Source organism: Phyllostomus discolor, chromosome 12, assembly GCF_004126475.2.
Source record: "Phyllostomus discolor isolate MPI-MPIP mPhyDis1 chromosome 12, mPhyDis1.pri.v3, whole genome shotgun sequence".
Classification (NCBI taxonomy): domain Eukaryota; kingdom Metazoa; phylum Chordata; class Mammalia; order Chiroptera; family Phyllostomidae; genus Phyllostomus; species Phyllostomus discolor.
In genome coordinates this window covers 8,188,422-8,215,230 of record NC_040914.2, presented here as the reverse complement: position 1 = coordinate 8,215,230, position 26,809 = coordinate 8,188,422, and the positions used below count along the sequence as shown (strand labels likewise).

The 26,809-nt window shown below is 48.6% G+C and overlaps 2 protein-coding genes across 6 annotated transcripts; one reads left to right on the top strand and one right to left on the bottom strand.

The window, feature by feature from the left end:
• Window positions 1-14,717: 14,717 nt before the first annotated feature.
• Window positions 14,718-18,903, bottom strand: ERICH4 (glutamate rich 4). Of its 2 annotated transcripts, XM_036012098.1 has the most exons (3): window positions 18,750-18,903; window positions 16,567-16,617; window positions 14,718-15,505 (listed from the first exon to the last, which is right to left on the bottom strand). In XM_036012098.1, the coding sequence occupies exons 1-3, from the start codon at window positions 18,798-18,800 to the stop codon at window positions 15,275-15,277; spliced, it is 333 nt and encodes a 110-aa protein (XP_035867991.1). In that variant the 5' UTR covers window positions 18,801-18,903; the 3' UTR covers window positions 14,718-15,274. The 2 variants fall into 2 exon arrangements, with proteins under 2 accessions (XP_035867991.1, XP_028386038.1); XM_028530237.2 differs by lacking the exon at window positions 18,750-18,903 and having other exon boundaries at window positions 16,567-16,947.
• Window positions 18,904-19,063: 160 nt separating this feature from the next.
• On the top strand, window positions 19,064-24,665 carry DMAC2 (distal membrane arm assembly complex 2). Of its 4 annotated transcripts, none has more exons than XM_028529584.2 (5): window positions 19,064-19,134; window positions 20,282-20,478; window positions 22,149-22,229; window positions 23,177-23,313; window positions 23,416-24,665. In XM_028529584.2, exons 1-5 carry the CDS (start codon window positions 19,117-19,119, stop codon window positions 23,754-23,756), a joined length of 774 nt encoding a protein of 257 aa, XP_028385385.1. In that variant the 5' UTR covers window positions 19,064-19,116; the 3' UTR covers window positions 23,757-24,665. The 4 variants fall into 4 exon arrangements, with proteins under 4 accessions (XP_028385385.1, XP_028385386.1, XP_035867989.1 ...); XM_036012095.1 differs by lacking the exon at window positions 19,064-19,134 and adding an exon at window positions 19,432-19,533; XM_028529585.2 differs by lacking the exon at window positions 22,149-22,229.
• The last annotated feature ends 2,144 nt before the right edge of the window (window positions 24,666-26,809 follow it).

The window sequence follows — 26,809 nt, the reverse complement described above, 5'->3', positions numbered from 1 at the left end:
AGGAAGAAACATCCAACAGAAAAGAATGAAGAAATAAGAATTCAAAACAATGAGCAGAGGCTTAGCAACCTCCAGGACATCTTTAAACATTCCAACATCCGAATTACAGGGGTACCAGAAAGAGAAGAGGAAGAGCAACAAGTGGAAAAGTTATTTGAACAGATAGTAAAGGAGAACTTCCTCAATCTGGCAAAGGAAATAGACTTCCAGGAAGTCCAGGAAGCTCAGAGAGCCCCAAAGAAGTTGGACCCAAGGAGGAACACACCAAGGCACATTATAATTACATTAGCCAAGATTAAAATGAAGGAGAGAATCCTAGAAGCATCAAGAGATAAGGGGACAGTAACCTACAAAGGAGTTCCCATCAGACTGTCAGCTGGTTTCTCAAAAGAGACCTTGCAGGCAAGAAGGGGCCGGAAACAAATATTCAAAGTCATGAAAAGCAAAGACCTACATCCAAGATGAGTCTATCCAGCAAAGCTCTCATTTAGAATGGAAGGGCAGATAAAGTGCTTCTCAGATAAGGTCAAGTTAAAGGAGTTCATCCTTTACCTTGTTATATGAAATGTTAAAGGGACTTATCTAAGAAAAAGAAAATTAAAAACATGTATAGTAAAATGACAGCAAACTCACAATTATTAACAACCACACCTAAAACAAAAAAAAAAAACAAAAGCAAACTAAGCAAACAACTAGAACAAGGACAGAACCACAGAAATGGAGATCACATGGGGGGTTAGTAACAGGGGAGTGGGAGGAGGAGAGAGGGGGAAAAGGTACAGAGAATAAGTAGCACAGATGGTAGGTAGAAAATAGACATGGGGAGGGCAAGAATAGTATGGGAAATATAGAAGCCAAAGAACTTAAATGTATGACACATGGACATGAACTAAAGGGGGGGAATGTGGGTGGGAGAGGGTGTGCAGGGTGGAGGGGAATGAAGGGGGGAAATGGGACAACTGTAACAGCATAATCAATAAAATATATTTTTAAAATTGTCCTTTAAGTCAACCTTGCACAAACATTTTATCAACACTCTAAGAATAATTCTTGTTGTGGGGAGACTGCAGTTTGGGGAGATATCTTGGGAGAATGAAAAGGAGGAAAAGTCCCCTGAGGGGAGTAAGAACAGGGGCTGCTCCCCGTTTTGAGCTCTAAGGCATTGACTCCTTCTCTCCCAGATGGACACAACAAGCCCTCCCCGTCAGCCTGGCCCAGCCTTGTGGTTCCCCTAGGAAGTCATGTGACTCCTCAGTGTCATTTCTGATCTCTGTTTACCTCAAACTAATTTTGATTTAAACTAATCAAAAGAAATGGGACCCCCATTCCTGAGCTCCAGAGAAATATTTTCAACATCTTCACCACGAGCCCTGTGACCACAGCACATGCATGATCCTACAGATATTCTAATATCACAGCCACACATCTGTGTGGTCAGTGCACAGTGATGCCCTAGAGACAGTGATCACAGGAAGGATGCATCTGCTCCAGCCCATGACCTTCATGTGCAGACAGAGTCAGATGCCAGTGGAGCCGAGAGTTATCGCAGATTCCCAGTCAGGACAAAACTTAGAAGAAAAACCGCTCTAGAGGCGGGGTGTGTAATATAGGGAATGGGATGCCCGGGTGAAGGAGGAGGAGCCAATAAGTAGGAGTATCAATCCAGGGATTATCAGCAAGAACAGGATGCTGCTACCTCCTGCCAGCAGGGGGGGCCCAGGAGGAGCAATATCACCTGATCCCAGCACCAGGATCTTCCAGGAGACCCTCCAGGAAAGTTGTAACCCTGTCTTGGAGGAGCCAGAGCCTCAGAGAAGCCACTGTCACCTCAGGAGTGGTCTTCAGAGGCACAGGTTAGGGCACAGATTAAGAAATACCCCCTTTTATCTCCACCTTCTTCCCCAGTCTCCTACCTGTCATCTCCTTTGTTCTAGGAGGTGTGCGCAGGGAGTCTGGAAACGCATCCTGAGGGGTCACCCCACCCCACACCTACAAATCAGGGAAGGGGTAGAGTGAGAGTGGATCCAACAGTCACGCAGCTTAGAACCAGCCCAGAGGAGGTTGAGGCTTTTAGTCAAGAGAGACAGAAAAGCGGGTCGAGGGGAAGTCATGAGATCCAGTGTGTGAAAGTCACGAGCCAGAGGATGGAGAAGGCTGCTCAGAGAAAATGCAATACAAAGACTTAGGAAGGAAACAAGACACCTTTGGGCTGAGAAAGGAAGAAATCCACTCCTGGAATAACAGGAGAAGAGGTGAGGAGGGAGACGCATGGAAATTTTCTTTCTTTCCAGGTGTGTTCACTAAACCCCTCCATCTCAGCCCTGCCAGCCTCCCTTGGGCACACAGGAGAGGCTGTGACTCTGCACTGTCACTTGGAACTAGTGTTTGACCAGTTTATCCTGCACAAGGAGGGGGACGCACGGCATTCCCAGCGGTTTGTAGAGAAGCTTCGTGATGGGGACACACAAGCTCATTTCTCCCTGGGCCCTATGACATCTGTATGCGCAGGGACCTACGGGTGCTATGGCCTTCTCAGTCACTCCCCTATGAGTGGCCAGCCCCCAGTGACCCCCTGAAGGTCATGATCACAGGCAAGAGTGGCCACAGCAGCCCCCATTCTCTTGATGTTCTGGGAGCTTCCAGGGGTGATGAGGTGTTGAGTACAATGTTAGTACAGGGAGAGAAAGACAAACATACAGAGAATGACAAACGGAGGAGAGGGAGCTTGTGTGTTGGGCGGGGAGTGTTAAGAGAAAAGAAGGAAAAACAGAGAACTTGTTATAATTCAAAGAGAAAGCAAATTACACAATGACAGAGAAACCGAGAATGAGAAAGATGGACCAAGAAAGGCACGTGAACGTGGGGACGAGGTCTGTTTCTGCAGCTCACAAACAGAGTGACAGTGGCGTTAGAATGAGGTTCTCACAGACCCTGTGGATATTCTGCCATTTTTCACCTCACAGTCTTTTTGTTTTGGATCAAAAATCCTAAGGCAGGAGGCCCCAGGTGTCTCTCCTCTTGCTTCCACTCCAGCTCTTTATCCTCCCCCGCAGTCTCTGTCCCCACACCCCATGAGGGGGCCTGGCCTGGGGCATGCAGGCCCCCTCATGGGGTGGAGCTGAACAACAGCCAGGGAGCTGGGCTGCTGAACTGCATGGCCTCCAGTTTCTGTTTGGATAGGTGTCTATTCCCCACACTTGACATTCCTGGCAGCTGCTTGGCAGGTCACCACCCAGTACTCTTCTTTGAAAAGAAGTCTAAACTGGTGTCCTGAGAACATGAGAGTTATGACAGTAGGCAGATGGAGGGACAAAGGGAACAGTGTCCCTAGGGAAAGAGTGGAAGAGGAGCAAAGAGGAAAAGAGAAAAGTCATGAGAAATAAAATAATTCCAAGGGGGCAAATGCAATCCAGCACCCCAGCAGAATAGGTCATTTGGTCTCTGAGCTCCTGCAGGGAGAGAAGCTGAGACATCAGATGGACAAGCAGACTTCTGATGACAAAAGGGAAAATAGTTCATTACAAGGAATGCGCCTCACATATTTCCTCCAAAATGCCAGAAATCAGAGAGCAACTAACTGCTGAACAAGCCCATGTACTTCCCAGTTCTTACATCAGAAAGCAAAAGTGCTGGCTTAATAATGTCCAAATGTGAATCTCCAAGAGGTTTTGACCAGGCTGAAAAATGGGGATCTCAGCCCTTTGCCTTCATCGTGGGGCTGTGAGGATGATTCTTAAATTGGATGCTCTGAGGGGAGCTGCAGGAAGGAACCCATATGGCGCAGGATTCCTACTCCTCCACTTCACCCCTGCTGACGAGCTGACCCTCAGCCTCTGGACCAGGTCACTCACTGGCTACTTCTCATTGGCCAAAGATTTTTTAAAAATGTTCTCCCCCTGGCTGGTGTGACTCGGTGGATTGAGTGCTGGCCTGTGAACCAAAAGGTTGCCTGTTTGATTCCCAGTCAGGGCACATGTCTGGGCTGCCGGCCAGGTCCCCAGTTGGGGGCGTGCCACAGGCAACAAATTGTTTCTGTCTCACATCAATGTTCCCCTCCCTCTCTCTCTCCCTCCTTTCCCCTCTCTGAAAAAAAAAATAGAATCTTAAAAAAATTGTTAAAAAAAATGTTCTCTTACCTGGCCATCCTTGCAAGAGGATCACATGTCCTGTAAGCTGATACAGTGTTTACCTGCCCCTTGCTCTGCACCTTCCCTAGCCCATGGCAACCACCCCCTCTCTTGTCCTCTCTTGACCTCCACTGTCTGCTGACATCTTCGATGTCTTCCTTTGACTTGGCTTGTTCCTCTTCCTTTCCCACAAGACAATCCGGATGCTGACTGCTGCCTCTCCTTATCTGTGAGGTTTCCCTGTGCCTCACACCCAGATGGGGCCACCAGCCCTGTGGGAGCCTTTGTCCCTTAGGGTTGGATCCTGCCTGTGGATTCTTTTGTCCTTTTTCAAGTTGCTGGGTGTTGGGAGAAGACACACCAGAAAGTACTCCCTGGGCAGTGAATGGAAACAGATTTAAAAGACTGTCTGTTGCTTGAGAATTCTTGAATTCTAGAGATGCATGCCTCTGGTCATCAGCAGTTTGGAACATACAATAAGTCTGATTGCCTTTGGCATCTCCACATCTGTGACCATTCAGGGATCTGCTTCATCTATTATGTTTTTAAAGCTCCAATAGTCGGGGCATGCTAGACATACCCTCCAAAAAAGGGATACATGTTGCACCTTGTATCTCCTCTAACACATGTTGGATGAGAAACTCTTTGGAGAGCCTCTAGCAGGACCTCATGCTGGTAGAAGGGCCAACTCCTAGGGTTCTGGAGCAAGGCCCTTCCTCTGCAACAATAGAAAAACAGCTCCTCACATGTTTCTAAGCTGTGGAAGTGATGATGTGTGTGAACTTGAGACATAAAGTGAGCTGGTAGCCAGAATTTATCATCATGATCTAGGTTCTATCAGATACACCAAGTCACCTGGTCAGTCAGGCCCAGCACACCCATCATAACACAGGAGGGATACATACAGAATCAGGCATGGACAGCTGGCTCAGACCCTCTCACTCATACCTATGAGCTCCCTGTGACCGGCTCTGATGGTTAACTTCATGTGTTAACCTTGACTAGGTACCCAGATATTTAGTTCATTGTTATTCTCGGTGTGACCGTGAGGGTCTGTGTGTGTAGATGAGATAAAGTTTGAATGGGTGAACTGAGTGAAGACAATGCTCTCCCTGATGTGGGTGGGTCATATCCAGTCACTGGAGGCATGAAGAGAAAGACTGAGAAAGACAGAGTTTGCTCTCTCTGCCTGATGGTCTTTGAGCTGTGACATCGGATTCTGCCTCTGGGCTCAGACTGGCACTCACATCACTGGCTCTCCAGGTTCTCAGGCTTTCAATCTGCAACTCTTAGGACTCTTCAGCCTCTTTGATCCAGAGAACTAATTTCTTACAATAAATTTATTTTGATATATATATCCAATTTGTTCTGCTTCTCAGGACAACCCTAACTAATACACCAGCCTACAAAGAAGGAAAAAGGGCTGAACTTGTTCACAGGTACAAGCTCCATGAGTATTTCTGAGCCAAAATGGGCAGAGGGAGCACTACCCTCCCACCCACAGGCAGCCAGATGGAGACACAATGGTGAGAGGAAACAATGGGCTCATGCATGCGGCACAGAGGGAAGCGATGCATGGTCCCACAGCAGGAGCTCCCTCTGGCCAAGCTGGTACAGTCACTGCCACCCTGAACTCACAACTTTACAGAAACACACCAACCCTGGGCCACTAACATGGCACCAAACTTCACACAGATTGACTAGCTACTTGGTGCCAAGGCCAGAGTTAGATCCTAACCCTCATCACCTAACACCAGACTTGTTTTACAGCCCACAATTGCAGAACCTGCTGGACCTACCTCATATTGGTCATCAGCAGGTGTGAGTTTGACAGAGCTTTGGAATGACCTCCTAGAGAAGCATCCCTTTGGCAATGATACTCCATGAGGACAGAACACTGTCCCTCAGGATATGGAATTCACTTTAGGTCAATGGCCATTATGTGGTGCCATGTCCACAAAAAATACAACACATGTGCCTAGCAACCAGGGGATGGATATGGGAGTGTCTCCTCTCATCCACCTTTACTCTGGGCAATGACATAAAATTTGTGCTTCTCATCCCCACAACTTATGGGTCTTTGGTCCTAGAGAGCCTGGGTCCTAGAAAGGAACAGCTTTCACCAGGAGACCCTTTAAGAATTTCATGCAACTTTGAGCTGTGGCTGCTGTTTCATCCTTTTGAGCTCTTTGCACCAAGCAACAAGAGGGCAACTACCCTCCTGGCAGGAATAATTTTCTCCCGCTCACAGGAGGTAAAGATGCTTTTACATGATGGAGGCTGTTAGAATATTTTTGGCACACATGTGACATATTAGGCACCCCTTTGTGGTCCGTCACCCAGTTATTGTTAAGTGAGCACAGAAAGTCAGTCCTCCACGGCCTGAGAAAACCAGACCCCCTTGCATGGACACTGAACCACCCTGAGTGTGGGTTGTCTCATTGTCCTGCTCAGACTCTGGTGCCCCGCACCAAGCAACAACTGCGTGGGGGGCCTGCCCCATTCTGCTTGGACTCTGACACCCACAGCTGCACCCCTCCACACACACATGGACTTGCTGTGCTCACCTAACTACAGCAGAGTGACAGAGTTCTGCCATTTTGTTCACGAGCCCATTGGGCAACGTCGGCTGGGGAAACAGGCTGACTGGGGCCCACAGAATGAGTCATCCTTTCCACTTGATTATTAAAATCCTCTGCTGATGTACCATCTGGTGGACATTCATGTGGAATACAAATATCTTCATCTTTTTTGTCCATTCAGACAGGTCTACCCATATGCTTTTTCCCCAGATTTCCTTGTCACCAATTTTTCAATCGTGTTTCTTCCAAGTCCCTGACAAGCCAGCAAAACTACTGGCCAGAGGGCATGCACAAGTATGCAACCACAAGTCTGGCCATTTCTCCTCCCAAGTGAAATGAACACCCAGGTGCACTGCTGAAGTCCTGTCCACTGAGAAGTTTTCCCAGGGCGGGGCTGTCATGTTCTAGACGTCCAGTTAGGGTGATGCCGGCAGATCATGCAGAACCATCTCTCAACTGACCTGAGTCTCTCCTCTGTGTCAGCTGATCATAGGAACTCCCCATGGGTGTGGCTGGGAGAGAGAAGGCAGTGTGGCAGGAGTGGAGATCATGGACATCTAAGGCCACTTCTTCGTGTAACTTCCTTGTGCCTTTAGGGCCTGCTTGGGTCCAGTCACACATACACCACCTCCATTGGATGGTAGTGTGTTGCTGTGCACACCCAACTTTATGGTTCAGTCCTCTATGAATCAGATAGCATCCCATTCATGATGGGCAGCTCAGGTTCCATGGTAACTGGGTAGCTCATGGTCAATCTTTCAGGCTCTACCAAGGCCCAGTAGCAGCTCTAGAGCTCTTTCTCAAAAAGAAAATACTTACCTGCAGAGGTTGGCAGTGCTTTTCTTCAAAATCCTAAGGGTAGCTTATTTACTTATATAAGCCCTGCCAAAGGCTCAGTCAGCATCCCCTCACCACTGACACCTCAAGCACAGTTGGAACTGCTGGATCATATGGTCCACGTAGCAGAGCAGCTTGCACAGGAGCCTGGTCCTGTTGCAGAGCCTTCTCTTGTTCTGGGTGCCACTCAAAACTAGCAGTCTTTTGGGTCGTTTCATGAATGGGCTGGAATAACACCCCAAATGAAGAGTATGTTACCTCCAAAATCCAAAGAGGTTCCCTAGGTATTGTATCTCTACTTCAGTGATAAAAGAGACCAGATACAACAACTACCTTTCACCTAAGAAGGGGTGTCTCAACATGCCTCACACCACTGGACCCCTGAAAATTTCACTGAGGTAGAAGGCCCCTGAATTCTTGTAGGATTTATTTCCCACTCTCTAACACACACATGACTTACCAACAAGTCTGTTATAATAGTGGCTACTTCTCACATACTAGGTCCACTCAGCATAATATCATCAATGTAATAAACTGGAAGATGTACTGTGGAAATGAAAGCTGGTCGAGATCCCTGCAAACTAAATTATGGCGCAGGCCTGGAGAGTGGATGTACCCTTGAGTGTAGACAGCGAAGGGGCATTGCCAGCCTTGCCAGCTGGAAGCACACTGCTCTGATGGGCCTTTGACAGGGATGGAGAAAAAGACATTGCAGATCAATAGCTGCATGCCAACCCCCAGGGGTTGTGTTGATTGACTCAAGCAATGAACTGCATCTGGTACAGCAGCTACAGTTGGAATCAACACCTACTTAAGCTTATGATAATATGCTGTCATTCTCCAGATCCATCTGTCCTCTGCACAAAGTAGGAGAGTTGCATAGGAAGGTGCTGACCATCTCCACCCCTGCATCCCTCAAGTCCTCAATGGTGACATCTCAGAGGCATTTCTAGTGGCTTCCACTGGCCTTTCCCACCACAACAGCCCCCTCTCCACAGGTCAGGGGACCAATGTGGGGATTCTGTCAGCTGTGGAGTACATCTTTTCCCGTTGTGCTCGCCAGACCTGGGGAAATAACCACAGGATGGGTTTCAGGACCCACTGGGCCCACTGGGATATGAACCTGAGCTCAATTCCATTGCTCACCTGACCTCTATATGCCCTTACTCTAACTGGTGAGCAACAGTGCTCTTTGGGTCTCTTAGAGTTACTGTCTGTTCAGAACCAATGTCCAGTAGTCCCTCAAATATCTAACTATTTCTTTTTCCCTGGTGCACTGACACCCTGGTAAAAGACTTTAAGTCTCTTTAGGAAAGGTGAGGAAAAAGAATAACAGTGTAAATTTCAGGTCGTGTACTGGGGTCTTTCCTCAAGAGGACACAGCCTTCCTTTCATTCAAGGGGTTCCAAAAATTGATTGAGGGGCTGTTAGTTTCTCTTTTTATGAGTCAGATTAAGCTTTTTTTTAAGATTTTATTTATTTTAGGCAGAGGGGATGGGAGGGAAAAAGAGGGAGAGAAACATCATTGTGTGGTTGCCTCTCCATGCCCCTTTTAGGGGCCCTGTCCTGTAATCTAGGCACATGTCCTGAATGGGAATCGAACTGGTGACCTTTTGATTCACAGGCCACTGCTCAATCCTCTGAGCCACACCAGCCAGGGCAGGTTAGGCTTTTGTTTATTTGACTTGTTTGATCTGTTTATACAGAGCAAGTAAGAATTTAGTAGACTTTCCATCTATTTCACTTCTAGGAATACCACGATCAACCAGCAAAAGCCAGAGGCCTCTGAGTCAGACTGTTACAATTACTGCTCTGACTCTGCTGTCCATTAACAACCCTACTTCGTCTTTGGCAACAACACCGCAATGATGCATGATGTAACGATGGGGATATATTCTCAGATGGGCATCGTTAGGCAATTCCGTCCTTGTGTGAACATCAGAGAGTGCACTCACCCACACCTGGGCTGTAGGATACTGCCTATCATTCCTAGGCTACAAACCTGCACAGCATGTTACTGTTCTGAATACTGCAGGCCAGGGGTGTCAAACTCATTTTCACCGGGGGCCACGTCAGCCTCAAGGTTGCCTTCAAAGGGCCAAAATAATTTTAGGGCTGTGTAAATGTAACTACTCTTTAATTGTTAAAGAGTTGAAATTACATTCTGCCCTTTGAAGGCAACTGTGAGGCTGATGTGGCCCCCGGTGAAAATGAATTTGATACCCCTGCCATAGGCAATTGTGATGCAGTGGTAAGTATTTGTATATCTAAACATAAAAAAGATGCAGTAAATATGGTACATAAATAAAAATGGTATACCTATGAAGAGCACTTACCATACATGAAGCTTGCAGGACTGGAAGTTGCTCTGGGTGAGTCAGTAGCGAGTGGTGAGTGAATGTAAAAAGCCTGCAATATACAGTCCACTGCTGTGGACTTTATAGACACTGTCCCATAGCCCTCTCCCTGCTCTCCTCTCCGGGACCACATATAGAACATCGATGGTGTTAATGCTGCTCCACGAAGAGGGATGTGGGCTGGATTGATAGACATATCAAGGAGAAACTGGGTGTGTAAGGCGTGAATCACCACAACAGTGACAATCAAGGGCAGTGAAAAGTGGCCTGAGGATCCATAGGAACAAAAATTCAAGATGGAAGATAAACAAAAATCGGGTGTTGTAATGGCAATGTGGTTTTGGCCATTGCATGTTGGAGCAGTATTCAGATTAAGGAACTTTGTCATATGCATTTATTTAAAAATGGGGGGGTGGCCTAACTGGTGTGACTCAGTTGATTGGGGTTCGTCCCACAAACCTAAAGGTTGCAAGTTCAATTCCAGGTCAGAGTACAGGCCTGGGCTGCAGGTTTGGTCCCTGGTTGGGGCACATATGAGAGGCATCTGATTGATGTTTCTTTCATATTGATGTTTCTTTCTCTCTTTTTCTCCCTCTATTCCCTTCTCTCTAAAAATAAAAATAATAATAATTTTTAGAAGGGGAGGTGTTTAACAAGGAGAGGGTGTGGAACTAAGGACTCAGTATTTGACTTTGGAAGTTTGGTTTTGGTTCCACTGACCACGTCTGGAACACAGGGCTCTCTCTGGCATTGATCTGATGAAAGAAGTAAGTCTTATAAATCTTATCTTTGCTTCACATCATTACCATCTGAAAATATTTTCAAACACAGGGGCAGGCTGACTCTACACAGCAGCCAAAGGAAGCTTTTGAAACTTAATACATGCCCCTCCTGCTCAAAACAGTGCCACGCTTATGATTTACAACAGGGATTCTCAAACTGATTATGCAAAAATAGCACCTGAGAATCTTATAAAATGCAGGTTCTGATTGAATAGGTCTGGGGCGGGACCTAGGAATCAGCATGTCTACCAAGCTCCCAGGTGATGCTGTGACAGTATGTTTTCCAAAAAGGACCACAGCCATATTTCCTGTCTTACACACGCTTCTTGTGAAAACCTTAAGTCCCTTTCTCTTCTACTTAAACCACTCAGGACGTTGCGATTACCTTAATAAACAAAATGTGGGAAGAGTGACTGCGTGACTTTTGAGGTGAGACCATTCAAGGTGATGTGGCATCTTCCTGGCTCATCTTTAGGACCCTGGCCTTTGGAACCCATGACCATGCTGTGTGAAAGCCCAGTCTGGCCCACAAGGAGAGACCACGTGGAGAGGGACAGAGGCCCCAGCCAACAGCCAGCACCAACTTGCAGACTTGGGAGTTGGATGTGCCTTCAGATGATTCTAGCTGAACCTGAGATGAGCCATCTCTGCAGATTGCAGATTTGTGAGCAAAATACATTCTGCCATTGTTTATTTTTTTATAGAAAAGGTGTCTTTTTAAAAAATATTTTTTTTATTTTTATAGGGGAAGGGAGAGAGAAAGAGACAGAGAGAAACATCAATGTGTGGTTACCTCTCATGTGCCCCCTACTGGGGACCCAACCTGCAACCCAAGCATGTGCCCTGACTGGGAATCACACCCTCAACTCTTTGGTTCTCAGGCTGGCGCTCAGTCCACTGAGCCACACCATCCAGGGCTGCCATTGTTTTAAAACAACTGAGTTGGGGCTGTTTGCTGTGGATAAGTAGATGGCTGTAGCCCAGCTGACACTGCCGGTCTGTGGACCACACTTGGAGTAGCAAGAGGTTAGATCACAAGATCATCTTGTGACTTTTGTTTATGCTCATTTTCTGCTTGTTATACTCTTCCTATTTCCTTTCTTTGCTTGGCTCGTTTTTTCTTAATCTTTCTGTTCTCCCCTGAGTATACTTTTCAAATGTTTGAGGCTGGGCTTGTTGCCTCATCTGTGTTCCCTCGGCCAACTGGGCCTCTTCCATCCCAGTCCTGACCATTTCCACTGTCCCTGTGTGGTGAGTGGTTTCTCCCCATTCTGCTGAATGGAGAGTCCAGCAGACCAGTCCCGGGGCTGACTTGGACATTGCTGGCTGTAGCTCAGTAACACCAGCACTGGTGATTATACAGATGCAAGAGGCTACACTCACCAAGTTCCCTGAGAGCCTCCCACATAAATGTCACCTCCATGGTCCAGGTCATGGCTGAGAAGAGCTGCCACCCAGATATCAGAAGCCACCCACCATGCTGGTCTTGCACAGTGTGCACTGCCTCCAGAGTCACTCACTGAAGTCCGCCCTCAGTGCCCCTCCCCCCACCCCAGTCTCTCTTCCCCCAAGAGACTTGGCATCTGTGAAGCATGACCCAAGCACATTTGGACGTAACTTGCAAGAGACCCAAGAGCCCAGCCTCTTCTAGCGTGCCAAGTCAGGAGAGAAATTTCGGTTTAGCTGCATGCTGTTGGGGTGTCTCTCCCCTTCACTAGGTCCTGGGATTTGACTTTCAGCCTTCTTCCCAGCCTGCCTACTACAGCAGAGCTCCCAGAAGCCGCAGACCTGGCTACGGTTGGCTAAGGAGGACCGGGTTGGGGATGGAGCCTGAACCCCCAAGCCCACCCAAAGCACTCAGTCTTAGGAGACTCCACGGAACAAAAGGAAGCCCCTTGCTTTTAAGGAGATCTCCACGGACAGGGACTCAGCACCTCTTCTGCCAACACCTCTCTTCTCCGGAAACCTCTTCACTCCCTAATAGAAATTGCAGAATTGCAAAACTGTCAGTGTGTATGGTTTTGTGAATGCCCAAATATCTCCCCTGAAGAAATGTCTCTCCTCAGGCTGGAGCGCTCCACCTGCTGCCCTGGGCATTTTTTTCTGCAACAAGACTCTAGTGACATCTGCAGTTTGCTTTTCCTCAGCCACATGTGCACATACCTGCCTGCCTCCTGCAGGTGGAGCTGTGACTCATTGCAACACTTCTGCGAACATCTAGAAGCACTCACTGCTCATCTGCTCACACCCACATTCCACTGTCAAACCTCTGAAATAGTGCTGCACAGTAGACATACAATGGGAGCTACATATGTGATTTTCAGTTTCTTGCAGTCATATTTAAAAATGTAAGAAGAGGCCCTGGCCGGGTAATTTAGTTGGTTAGAGCATCATCCCAATCTGCCAAGATTTTGGGTTCAATCTCTGGTCAGGGCACATACAAGAACCAACCAATGAATGCATAACAAAGTGAAAAAACAAATCGATGTTTCTCTCTCTCCTCTTCTCTTTCTCTCTTTTAAAAAAAATGAATAATTTTGTATATTTAAAAATAAAAATGTAAGAACAGATATGCACTTGAAATGATGTTCCATATCTTTAAATATTAAGGAAATGGAAATCAAAACCACAACAAGATTCAAACTCACACCCATTAGGAATGTGTTATGAAAAAAAGAAAAAACAAAATAACGAGCGTTGGCATCCATGTGGAGAAATTAAAACTCTTATGCACTGTTGGTGAGGATGTCAAATGGGGTGGCCACTATGGAAAACAGTCTGCTGGTTTCTCAAAAAATTAAACATAGAATTACTATATGATCCAGGAATCCACTTCTAGGTAGACTAAATAGAATGGTAAGCAAGAACTTAAACGAATATTTGTACACTCATTATCATAACAGCATTGTTCCTACTAGCCAAAATGTAGAAACCACCCAAGTGTCCATGGACAGATGAATGATAAACAAAATGTGGAATGTACACACTCTGGGGTATTATTCAGCATAAAAAAGGAAGACAATTCTGACACGCGCTACAACATGGATAAATCTGAAAGACATTATGCTGAGTGAGGTAAGCTGGACACAAAAGTACAAACACTATAAGATGTTGTTGCTGGTGAAAGTGGGCTGTTCTGTAGTATTGCAACAAATGAACTTCACAGGGCACGGGCATTGGAGAAGTTTAACCTGAGTGATTTTATTGTGGTAAGGGAACTGATATGCCATCAGGAATGCAGACAGAGCACAGGCTCAAACAGCAGCTGTCACAGGATTTTTATAATCCTGCGTACATTTTCCTGGCTTTCAGTGACAAGCAAGGTGCAATTCAAACCAACCAACCAAATTCCTAATTCTTCCCGAGCCTGAGTTGGGCCCTCCCCTTAACCAGCTTCTATATCCCTTATCAAATCCAATTCTTTTCCCAGATTTTCCCAGGCTAGATTCCTCCCCTTCGTGTTGCCATTTTGGCTTCTATTGCAAATGCTTAAAAGTTCTGTTATGTCACCTCATTTTTACTACCCACGTGCCCAGCAGAGGAATTTGCCCTCCACCTCCCTCTGATAAGGGTACTAGGGGCAGCACCCCTGGGAGGCTTTCCTGCCTGCTTCACTCTGGGCAGCAACCCCTCCGAGTATGTAAACAGGTCTGTGCAAGCCATAGCTTCCTAGTAGAAGCAGGGCAAATATTGGATTCAACTCCCCAGGTTATTAAGCTTTGATTCATCTCCCTAGTTTATTAAGCTCAATGTCCGATTCCCTTTGTTCTTCCTCTTTATTAATAACTAGCTAACTACTTACACCAACAATCCCACTTACATGAGGCTCCTACTGTAGTCAAATTCACAGAGACACAAAGTGGGATGGAGGTTGCCTGGAGCTGGTGGGAGAGGAGCATAGAGAGCTGTTTGATGGGTACAGCTTCCGTCCTGCAAGAGTGAAAGAGCTCTAGCGACAGATGGTGGTGAGGGTTGCCCAGCAATAGGAATGTACTTAACACTACTGATCTGTACACTTGAAAATAGTTAAAATGGTTCATTTTAATGTATATTTTACCATGAAGAAATCTTAAACAAGTAAAATTAGTTTAGTAATATTTTATCACAATATACTCCAAATATTTCAATATGTAATTAATTTTTAAGATCATTGAAATGTTCCATATTCTTATATTAAGCCTTTGAAAGGCCATCATCTAGCATGTGTTCCACTTGGCATGCCCCTCAGTTAGGGCCAGCAGATTTTAAATGCTCAACAGCCACGTGAGGCCAGTGGACAGCCTTGATCTAAAACCTCACCTGCAAGCATTTCCCTTCAACTTGCAAAGACCCTCATCGCCCCTGCAATACTCCTGCAGCTCACCTGCAAATACACCTAGTCACCCTGCAAGCTTCCCACCTCATCCTCAACATGCCCACAGCTCACAGCCCAATCCCTGAATCTCACTGCACATCTTCAGGGAAAGCACTTGCTCAGGAGCATGTGTTGACTCCAAATCAACATTTGCAGGTTGATCTGACCAGCGAATCACCCCTCTTCTGCATAAATTTGCATAGAATTCCATATGCCTATGGGAAACACGCTGGCCTCAGATAGTCATCTCAAAATCAGGAAGACGGTGGCCTGGGACTGGACAGGGGACCCCCAGACATCCTTCCTCTTGCTTCCCCTCAGGCTCTTCATCCTCCTCTTCTTCCTTGAGGGTCTCCTCATCTTCCTCTTCCAGGAAGGCAGCCAGCTCCTCCTGAAGCACCCCCATCTCCAGTCCCAGGCTACACAGCTGGCCCAGCAGCTGGACATCCACTCTGCGGAGGTTCCCCTGCCGGAGGGAAGTGGGACATGGACATGGCACCAACAGAGAGCACACCCCACCACCACCACCTGAGTGGGAGTACGTCTCAGCTCAAAACCTGACAAAGACCCTCCGTTTGACTGAACTTTAGTCAGGCTCCTGAACCTTATCCTAAGCCCATCTGTGCACCTCCTTGCAAAACTCAGTTTTAACAGGAATCCCCATCCTCCACACCAGAACACTCTCCATATCTTATCTAATCTGGTTCTTCATGCCTCCACACCCACCAGCGGATGTCTGATCAACTGATCGTCCTGGCCTGCCTTCCACAGGAATCCTGCTGAGTCAGTTTACCCCCAAACCCCCCTTCCAGCTGATGTAACTTTCCATCTACTGACCCTCAGCTGCTCCCAGGCTGTAAATTTCCACTTGCCCATGCTTTACTTGGAGTCGAGCCCAATCTGTCTCTTCTACTGCAAAATCCCATTGCAGTGGTCCCTATAGTAGTCACCTTACCACCTGTAACATGTGTTCCTGGGCAAGTTCTTTATGTGTCCCTGGGCCCTCACTGCCATTCTGCTTCTCACAGTGTCTGTCTGTCTGTCTCTCTCTCCCCATTTCACTGTCCCTCACGGTGGTTACCTCTGTGTGTGTGTGTCTGATTCTTACTATCTTTCTCTTGTTTCCCTCTTATGTTATCTATCTCCCTGTCTCCACCTGTGTCTATGTCTTTCCATATCCCTGTCTTTCTCTCTGCCTCTATTTTTCTGCCTTTCTCTCCATCTCTCTGTCTCTCATACTTAATCTATTTCTCTGTTGCTGTTCATGATCTCATTTCCATCTCTGTCTCTCTTTCTGGGTCTCTGTTTCTGTCTGTATTCCCGTCTCTACTCTTTGGGCCTATGTCTCTCTCTCACTCTCTCCTCTCTCTCTAGCTCTCTCATTCTCTGTCTCTGCCTCTACTTCTCTATTCATGTCTCTCAATTTTTGCCCCTCAATCTCTAGCCCATTATATTTCCATGTATTCCATTCATTCAGTTAGTCCCTACCCCATACTCTACCTCTTGCTCCTCAAAGCCCCTACTCACCAGCTCCTCCCAGATCCACAGCAGACTCTCCCTAGTGCCTTCAGTGTGTGCCTCTGGAAACACGAGGGTCTGGTCAGCTCTCCCTGATGGGGAGACATCCCTCAAGGCCCTGGGGGGTGAGCCCAGCCCTGGGGGCAGCAGTCCAGCCTGCCTCAGCTGCCTCCACAGCTCCATAGTCTCTGAGCTGTGGCTCCCAGGAGCAGGAAGTTTCAAGGTCCAGAATGACCCAGCCTCCTGGGAATCTGTGGGTGGGGGGACTAAAGGGCAATGGAAGGGGGGTGGGAAGGTCTGACATGGCATCCCAAAGTCCATTCTCCAGTGTGAATCTGCATTTTTTCTTTCTGAAGTCTAACTTCAACTCTAGTCACAAGATGTGACTCTACCCATCCCTGCTCCTTCTCAGGCCTAACCCCTCCCTGTGCTTTGTGTCTCCTGATGCTGGGTGTCCTCCTGTCTAGCCTTCTCCTAGGTCCCACCCACCACTCACCCTCAACCCTGAGCTTAGTTGTGCCTTTCTCCACTCAGGTCTTCTCAGGGCTTCCCAACCAGTTGTGCCTGAGGAGTCAGAAGCAGCTTTCAAGAGAACGATCCCTCAGCTGGGGTGCCTGAGTGTCCAGGCTGCTGGCTTATACTGAGCAGCCAGTGCTGCTGACTCTAGGTTTGCCCAGAGACATTATCACTATGAGCATCAGGCTCTGCCACAGAGGAGGTTGGAACACACTGCAGAACCCCTCTGTTAGGACAGGGGGTGCAAATTCCATCAACCTTTCAAGGGCTCCTAAGCCCCTGACTCTAGTCCTGACCTCTCTCCTGACCTTTTCCACCTGGATGTCTCAGCGAGAATACAGTCAAAGCACAATTCTCAAGTGGGACCCACCACACTATTAGTTTCATGGAGCTACTGTAACAAATTACACAAACTTAGTGGCTTAAAACAGAACCAACTTATTTTCCTACAGTTCTAGGGGTCAGAAGCCTCAAGTGGGTTCACAGGGCTGGGTTCCTTCTGTGGGCCCTAGGGGAGAATGCATTTCCCACCCTTGCCCAGGTTACAAAAGCCACCACATTCCTTAGCCCATAGCCCCTTCTTTACATCACTCCTACCTTCAGGACTCTCCTGCCTCCATTTTATAACACCTTCGTGATTACACTGGGCCTGCTTTAATTATCCAGGATAATCTCCCCATTTTAAGATTATTACCTTAAACGCACCTTCTGTATACCATAGAAAATAACATAGTCAGTTTCCAGAGATCAGAATGTGGACATTGGTTGCGGTGGGGGAGGGGGGGTCATTTTCAGCTTACCACACCTGTCCACACGAACACCCGCCACTCCCCCGTTTTCCCATCTCTATCAGTGGCATCAGCATCTTTTTAGTTTCTCCAGCTGTTGGCTCAGCCTTCAAACAAACTCATCATCTGAGCACCTCTCACCATTTCCTTTACCCCATCCCTGCTCCTGTCCCCATTCATCCCTGGTCTGGATGATTCTTGTAGCCTCTTTGTTGCCCCCTGCTTCCACCCTTGCCCTCTAAGATCTGTTTTCAGTCTGACAGAAATGATCTTTATATCTAAATCATATGACTGTCTTGTGAATGCAATAAACTCCTACCAGGCCTGCACAGTCAGCCCCCTGCCCACCTCTCTAACCCAGGCTTCTACCTCTCTCTGCAAGGTGGCTCCCACCTCTGCTCCTTGCACTAACTGGTACCTCTGCCTGGAACACTGTACTCCCAGATGTGCGAGTTTCCTCCTCTTAAATGTCATCTCCTCAGAGAGGCTTTTCCCAATGGCCCTATACAGCAGTCACCCTCTGTTGTGTTACCTGGTTGGTTTTATTTGTCTTTTATCAAATGCTATCTGAAATTATCTTGCTGATTCATTTTTTCTTATCTATCCTCTCCTAGCCTGGCATATTGACTCCTTGAGAGAAGGGCTGGATCGGTCCTGTTCGCCATGGTAACCTCAGCATCCACAGCAGCGCCTGTCCTGTGGTACGTGTTCAGTAAATATCTGTAGAATGAAGAAATGAATGATTCTATCCTCACGATTTCACACTGAATCTTCACTCTGGGATCTAGCCTTGAACTCGAAACTGAAATCACAAACACATCACAATACTAATCTTGAGAATTTACCTCCATCTCTTACCCTGAAGGCTAACCTTACCACCCACTCTACCTTTTTCTTTTCCAGGGAAAAAGAATGCCAGTCCGCTTTTAGGAACATCATTCACTTTTGTAAGCAGGTAGCTAGTGAGAGCTGGAGAACAGGGAAGCTCCGGGGAGCTGTGACTGCAGTCAGAGGAAAGGAAAGGAATCAAACAGGAAGGACTGCTCACCCTCTCCTAGAAAAGGCTAGAGACTCATTATAACACCTACGGAAAGGGCACTCACAGAAATCCCTAAATCCGGTAAGAGTACTTAAAGGTCCACTTAAAGTGCGTGCGCCTTTAAGACGAAGGTGTGACCACAAAAGACGTCAAAGACAGACCCAGGTGGGTGGTACGAGAAAAGGCCAGCCCCTTCCGGTATGTAATCCCGAGAAGATGGCGGCGCCCAGGGCGGTAGGTGACCGGAGTTCCTAGAGCTCCCAAATTGAAGCCCGCCCTGTTGCCCCTGCCTTCAGGGCCTCTGTCGGCGCGCAGGGATTAGTAGCTGGGCTGCTGGAGGCCTTTGCCCCCGGGCCTCGCGCTGACAGCGTAGACACGTAGCTGTTGGGGTACGGGAACCACGTGTGCGGGTCGCCTGCTACTGAGAAGTTGAAGAGGGGGCGGGGATTTGGCAGAGAGAAACCAATGCGGAAGCAAGGGGTGCGTTCCGTTGCTGTCGCGCCCACCCAATCAGAGGGAGAGATTGGACTGCTTGCTAAAGGGGCGGATGGGCTGGTGAGAGTGGGACCTGCAAGGGAAACAGGGCTGGGAAGGCATTGGCCGGGGCCAAGTGGAGGATGCCAGAGGATGCATGTGGGGGAAACTCAGGGGAATTTTGATGGAAAACCAAAGGGATTACGGGGGGGCGGGGGCACCAACAGGTAAATTTGGCAGTTCCAAGGAACGAACGTGGGGGGCATTAAGGGGAGAATTTGCGGCAATCATGGAGAGGATTTAGAAAGAACTGAGTAAACTCAGGTATGAACTTAGAGAAAATTATCGAGTTTGGGAGCTTACGAGGAATTTTGAGGGAAAGGATTTTGGGAAAACAATTTTGATTAAAAGAAAAAAAATGGGGCAAACTAACATAACACTTTGAGGGGAAGTCGAAGGAACAGTTTGAGGGTTTTATGAGGTAAGTTAAGGGTGATTTGGAAAAAAATTGAGATTATATTTGGGGAAAATAGGTTATTCAAGAAGACTCCAGAGAGAACTGGGTAAAATTAAGGGGAGAATTTGTGGGAAATTAAGAGGTCAGATAATGGGGGTTTTAAGAGAAAATAAGGGTGGGGGTAGCGGAAGAGAATTTGGGAAAACCAAGAAAGTTTGGCTAAATCAAAGAGAGAATTTAGGGCTGATTAAGGGGAGGAACTTGGGGGATACATGGAGGGAAAGTTGGGAATCCCAAATGTAGAATCAGGAACTTATGAAAGGAGGATTTAGTGAATCAGGAAGCACTGGGGTGGGGGGAGGCGAGTTCATGGACTAAGAACAGACCAGAGGGATGCAGCTCTCTCACAGGAGGCTCACCAGGCTCAGTCTCTCCTGTTTTTATCCCCAGTCCCTGAACCTAGTGGCCCCGGTATGGAATGGGGTTACCAAGAGCATCCGTGACCTGAGCAGTTCAGTGGCCCCAAAGGGCAGTCAGAAGAAGGGGAAAAGGCTGCTCCAGTTCCTGGCTGACCGCTTCTATGATGTGGAGGCCCTGAGGGAGTACTTGCTCCAAAAGCAGGTGTCAAAGGTGCACCAGGAAAATCGGTGAGAACCCCTGGCCTGCAAAACCTTGCGGCTCTGGCCTCACTGGTCAGAATGCCGATCTTGCCCTTGCCACTCCCAGGTAGCCCTAGCCATGCTGACTTACATCTTCATCTCTAGCTCATACCCTTTCCAAGAACTCCAGTTCATATAGGCAACCTGCTGCCCACCATCTCCTCTTGGTCTAGCTGGCATCTCAGACCTAACATGGTTTACAGCAAACCCTTGATTTCCCCCTAAAAAGTCTGCTTACCCCCCAGCCTTTCCCATCACAGTAAACATCACCACTCCCCACCCCGTTGTTCAGGCCAAATTTCAAGAAGTCATCCCTGATTCCTATCTTTGCTTCTCTAACTTCTATATCTAGTCCACCCATGAAATACTAGACTATCCCATATTTGACCTCTTACCTCCTTCACTGTTTGTAGCCAGGACTGAGCCCCTCTGTTTTATGGTTGGATTGCTGCAGTAATCTAACTGGTCACTTTCTGCTCCCTGTAGTCTATTAAATAGGTTACAAAGTAGCCAAAGAACTCTTAAAGTAGAATAGAGAACATTACCACCATGTTTGAAACCCTCAAATGTTTGGTTTCCAGTTTCAACTAGAACAAAATCCTAACTCCAAAGCCTGCAATCTGCTATCTGCTGAGCTTTGAGAGGCCTACCAGGCACTCCCCTTATCCCTGCAACATGGCATCTTTACTGCTGTTTGTTCAACCATCCTAATTCCAGCCTCTGAGTCTTTTAAGTTTTTACTTATTTTTATTTTTTTATTTATTTTAAAGATTTTTATTTATTTATCTTTAGAGAAGAAGGGAAGGAGAGAGGGAGAGAAACATCAATGTGCGGTTGCCTCTCTTGAGTCCCCTGCTGGGAACTGGCCTGCAGTGCAGGCATGTGCCCTGACTGGGAATCGAACCACGATCCTTTGGTTCACAGGTCTGCGCTCAATCCTCTGAGCCACACCAGCCAGGGCAGTTTTTACTTATTTTTAGAGAGAGGGGGAGGGAGGGAGAGAGAGAAGGAGAGGAACATCAGTGTGTGAGAGAAACATCCATCGGTAGCCTCTCACTCACCCCACACTGGGGACCCGGCCCACAATCCAGGCGTGTGCCCTAACTGGAAATAGAACTGGTGACCTTCCAGCTTGTAGGCCAGCACTCAATCCACTGAGCCACTCCAGCCAGGGTTTGAGCCTCTGAGCCTTGCACTAGCTGTTCCTTTGGCCTGGCAGGCTCGTGCCTTGACCTCTACATTCCTTCCCACCACTTAGCTCTCTGCCCTAGTGTCACCTCCTCCAAGAAGCTTTTCTTATCAGCCGAACTAAATCCACCTCCTCCATCCCCACCCCTGACCTGACCCACTCAGTTTGTGTTTTATTTTCATCCTGAAATTAATACTGAAATACATTTTTATTTGCTAGTTTGTTTCTCCCCATAAAAATAACTTCAGAAGGGCAGGGACAGTTATCTGCCTTGGTGACTACTGTCGCGCCCCGGCACCAGGGGAGGGGCCCAGCTTAATAGGCACTCAGTAAATATTTACAGCCTGACTCTGTCTGTCTGTGTATGTCAGTCCTGACACTGTGGACTCCGACCCTCTCAGCAGACTGGGGCATGGCAAGGGATGTGGTTCTCCTCAGGCCTCACCCTCAGCTACTGTTCTCTTGGCAGATCCTTCACCTACATCAAGGAGCGATATGGTCCATACGTCGCAGGTGCCTATTTCGTCCTGAAGCAGGGAGGCGCAGTCAAGTATGACAGCAAAGGTGTCAAAATGGGGATCTGGGGAGGCCACAGATCATCGCAGCCACAGGCTCTTCAGTCAGGCAGGCATCCCTGAGTCCCCCAGTCTGTGCCCCCTACTGGCTGAGTGGCTTGGGGCTTGGTGCCAAGCTTCAGTTTTGTCATCTGTAAAATGGAATGGTAGTTGTATCTAACCTACAAACACATTTTGCAGTGTGAACACTTGTAGCCATCTGGCGCTACACATGTGCTCAATAAATACTAGTTTCTTTTTCGTCCTCCCCCCCTTTTTCTTTCTTCAAGATTTTACTTATTTTTAAGGTGGGGGGGAAGAGAGGGGGTAAAGGGAGAGAAACATCTGTTGGTTGCTTCTCGCATGTCCCCAACTGGGGACCTAGCCTGCAACCCAGGTATGTGCCCTGACTGGGAATCGAACTGGCAACCTTTTGGTTTACAGGCCAGTGCTCAATCCACTCAGCCACACCAGCCAGGGCCCCCTTACTTCTTCCTCCAACTTCTGGGGAGTCCCCACCCGCTTTTCCTTCTTTTTTGAAAAGCGCAATTTATATAGATTTCATCTACCTCTCATCTTTGTTCTAAAATGTTTACTTGGTTTGAGCACCTCCTCCAGTACCTTTCCTTAGAAGCAGTGTGCATGTCTGAAACTGTCTCAACTTTTGCCCATGTACAAAGATTCATAGGTTGTAGCTCTTTTCTCTTACATTATCAGTAATGTCTCTAGCCGTCAACTTCCAAGTGCATGAAACTGGCCAGACAGTCCAACTTTGATGGGATTATCAGAGGATCTAATGTGACTAGACACCTACGTGCCTTAGAACAGGGCCACGGAACCAGTGCGCAGACACAAAATATGGGGCTGCAGAGTGATCTCAAGCGACTGGAGGCTTAGGGATAGGCAGGGTACCCCCTGGCACTCCTTTCTCCTTGCTTTCCAGGTTCCAGGGCCAGGAGTGGATTCAGTCCAGTGGGCGTCGCCCCTCTTCTCTTGAGTTGTTGAGTTTCCAGGCTGTACCTGTGGAGTCCGTGGATGCCAGTGACTGTGCCATCAACTATGAGGGCCTGGACAACCTCTGTGAGTTGGTGGGTGAGGTAGAGGTGGGCAAGGCTCTGCGTTTTCCTTTTCATGGTGGGCTCTAAAAAGACTGCATTGCCATCTGCTCTGCCCCCCTCACAGTGGCCCTGAAAGAGCTGCAGTCCCTGTCGCTGCAGCGCTGTCCCCACGTGGATGATTGGTGTCTCAGCCGTCTCTACCAGCTGGCTGACTCACTGCAGGAGCTCTCGCTGGCAGGTTGCCCCCGAGTATCCGAACGGGGCCTTGCCTGCCTCCACCACCTGCAGAACCTCCGAAGGCTGGACATCTCAGATCTGCCTGCTGTGTCCAACCCAGGCCTCACTCAGATCTTGATGGAGGAGATGCTGCCCAACTGCGAGGTTCTGGGGGCTGATTGGGCCCAAGGCCTGAAGTCAAGGCCGGAGAAGCAGTCCCAGGACACAGCCAGCCCCACCCCTGCCTAGGCTGCGGCCCCCACCCCATCTAGTTGGATCTCAGCGGGGCTGTGTTGAGTGTCTTAGGGTTTTCTCTCCTTCTGGCTTCCAGTTGGGCTCACTCATCATGGGGGCTGGAGTGGGGTGAGGGGTGTGGCACTGGCAGATCAGGGGAAGGACAGCATGGGGTCCCTACCTGATGGGGGCCTAGCTGCAGGTCACAGCTCCTGTCATCCTGTCAGGCAGCCCTTCCTACACAGTTCTCCTAGTTCCCGTATAACTACCTCCTGCCTCTCCAGGCTTGGGGCAGGTAAGGACTCCCGGGTGCAAGTAGCCCCAGGAAGTTGCATTGGCCACTACTGTGTTGAGACTGTTCTAACATTATCCCCATTGAGGTGTGCTGCTGTTTTCTGCCAGGACACACTGATACAGGGAGGGCTCCTGGCATTCTGTAGGGATGGCTATTCCGTGTGGGATCAGTCAGCTCACCGCAGGGTCCAGCATCCCGGGCCCACACTCACTGGTCAGTAGCACTCCAAGTCCTCTTGTGGTCCCGCTTATTGAAGTCAAATTCAATTTTGTGTCTGCACTGTGAAAACTGATTTGGGCCTTTGAAGTGTTTTTTCCTTCACTAACCAGCCTAAGTTTTGTCAGTAGGAGGCGCTCAAGAGACGTTCCAGGAGTTGCAGGTCACTCTGTGCCTCCTGCAGTGCAAGTAACTTCTCTAGTGCCAGGTGGTCACAGCCTGCCCTGGCACCCTGCCCCAGCCCAGCAGTTTCCTAGAGGAGTGTCTCCACTGAGGCACCTCCCTATGAATGACTACCACAGCCCAGAATTTCCAGTAAATTCCAAGGCACCTTACCACTGAATCCCTCGTCACTGCAATTTGCTGTGTTGAAGTGAATAATTCTTTATATTAAACTTTCTCTGTTCAAATTATTGTGGTTTTTCCCCCTCCCCTGATTGGATCCAAACTGATACAGCATTGGTATCCAGAGTGTTCCAGCAGACAGGCTCACAGAGAGGGATTTGGCGGGGGAGGTGGCCTCCCATCAGGCCATCACAGGTTTCCTGCGAGGTGCCAGCTGAAGCACATGTCCTGGCAGCCCCTCTGGCTGCAGCACTTGACTGGTGGCAGTAAGGACCATCTGAAGGTAGGCTTTGGACAGGTTCCTTGCAGTGCCCTGGAGTGCTTACAGAGACACAAGGACAAGCTCAGGTCTGTCACCTCGGCCCAAGTCACAGCCTGAGAACTGGAGCACTTCTCTGGCAGTCCCAAAAAGTTCTCATAGCCACAGGGCTGGTAGTACTGAAAGTACGATACAGCATTTAAGTTTGCAGGTTGATGATGATTGAATCCCCAATTTCCTTTCTAATAGAGTATATTAGTGCCCTGTACGAGTGACCCCATAAATACCTGGGGTCAGATCTCAGCATGCCCCAGGGTACAGGTATTCACTACAACATGTGAGGCAACACTTTGTACACTAAAAGAATTGCAAGACTTTCAAATACACATACAGCCAGAAACCTGGGGAAACGGGAGTGGATTTGAAGGGTGTGAGACCAGTGAGGGTGGACATAACGGGCCAAGTTCACTGGTACAGGGTACTTACTAGAGGTTCTGGATTTAATGAGGGAGCTTGTACAGCTGGGGGTGGTTCTAACAGCTGTTGTGGATGGGTGACTTGGACTAGAGGCCAGAAGGGGTCCAAAGGCTTAGAGGGGATGTTGGGTTGGTTGATCATGGTCTGCATATCTTCCCCACCCCCAACTCTTCCAAAAGAAGGCACTTCTTGAGTCATTGATATTCAGCTTTCCCTATTCCCACTGCTGTGTGTTTTTCCACCTGACTGGACCCAGACTAATGCACTTAACAACCAAAATTGTATCCTCCGAGATTTCCAAACACCCCCCAGGAGGGGCAGTGTCGCCCCCCTGTGGAGAACCTCTGCAGGTCCTGGGAGTAGCTAGCTGAGCCAGGAGAGCTCAGGGGGCCTGAAGCCCTCTCTCCCAGCCCTGCAGGATGTGGGCTTGGACGCCCACCATGGGTGTCTAGGCCCTTGGCCCCAGCCCCTGATTGTCATCTCCCACTCTAGCTTTTATTCCATCACTATTCCCTGCTTCCTCCACATTGTCTTCCAACTTGTTCCATGGGCTCCACTATTCAAATTTAGGAGGAGACAGTCAGCACTGGACAGATAATCAACTGCTGCTGCTAACAGACAAGGTCTCTAAGACAGTCGCCCCCAACTTTGAGTCAGGTGAAGGGGGTCGGGCCAGGCTTGGTGCTACCCCAGGCTCCAGGAGGTCTGGGATGAGGAGGCCCCACCTGTCCGCCTCACCAGACAGCAGAAGCCATGGGAGGGCATCAATGTGAACACAGGCAGACCCTCTCCTGTCCCGTGGGGGCTGGACATACATGTCCCCAAGTGCCTGTGCAGTGTGGGCAGGGGTGCAGTGGGGACCGGGTTAAGAATGGGATCCCGCCCTGCTGGTCAGGCAGCCAGGCTGCCAAGGGGATGAATGTGCAGGGATGGCTCTGCTCCAAGGCTCCCTCTGTGCCTGCCCCTTCTCCTTCCATCTGGTCCTCCTGCTCCTTTCCCCTCCCCTCCCTGGGTCTGGCTCTGTTCGCAGACGCCCTCCTCTGCCCCCATTTGAGCCCCTCCACCTGCCTCTCTAAATCTTCCCCTCCATTCTCTCCCACGGGGGCGGCTTCCTGTCCACCTTTCCTCTCTCTCCCTTTCTCTCTCCTCATCCTCTCCCTGCAGTGCTCTCCTCTGCATCCCTGAGTCTCCATCTCCAGTCTCTTCTCTCTGCCTGCCCCTAAGGGTCTCCCTGTCTCCTCCTCCTCACCAGCCCCCTTCCCTAACCCACCCTGACTTGGCAGCAACACGCCCCACCTGTACCATCTCTGGCAGGCTGACCCATTCCTCAGCACATTCTCTGACATCTCCTGTGATCAGGCCCCAGTGCCTTGAGCTTTGCCCCTTGGGGACTATGCCTGTCCCTGGGCCATTCTAACACTACTCAGCTCAGGCCTGGCTCTTGGTCTCACCCCTCCTCAGACCTCACCTGGAGCC

Bases quoted from the DNA above. Each gene is read 5' to 3' on its own strand.
- ERICH4 (XM_028530237.2), bottom strand. From the start codon at position 16,878: ATGGACTTTGGGATGCCATGTCAGACCTTCCCACCCCCCTTCCATTGC. The intron at 15,506-16,566 runs GTGAGTAGGGGC...TCCCTCCGGCAG, and splicing joins TGTGGATCTGGGAGGAGCTG to GGGAACCTCCGCAGAGTGGA.
- DMAC2 (XM_028529584.2), top strand. The intron at 22,230-23,176 runs GTATGACAGCAA...CTTGCTTTCCAG, and splicing joins AAGCAGGGAGGCGCAGTCAA to GTTCCAGGGCCAGGAGTGGA. The intron at 23,314-23,415 runs GTGAGTTGGTGG...CCCCCCTCACAG, and splicing joins TGAGGGCCTGGACAACCTCT to TGGCCCTGAAAGAGCTGCAG.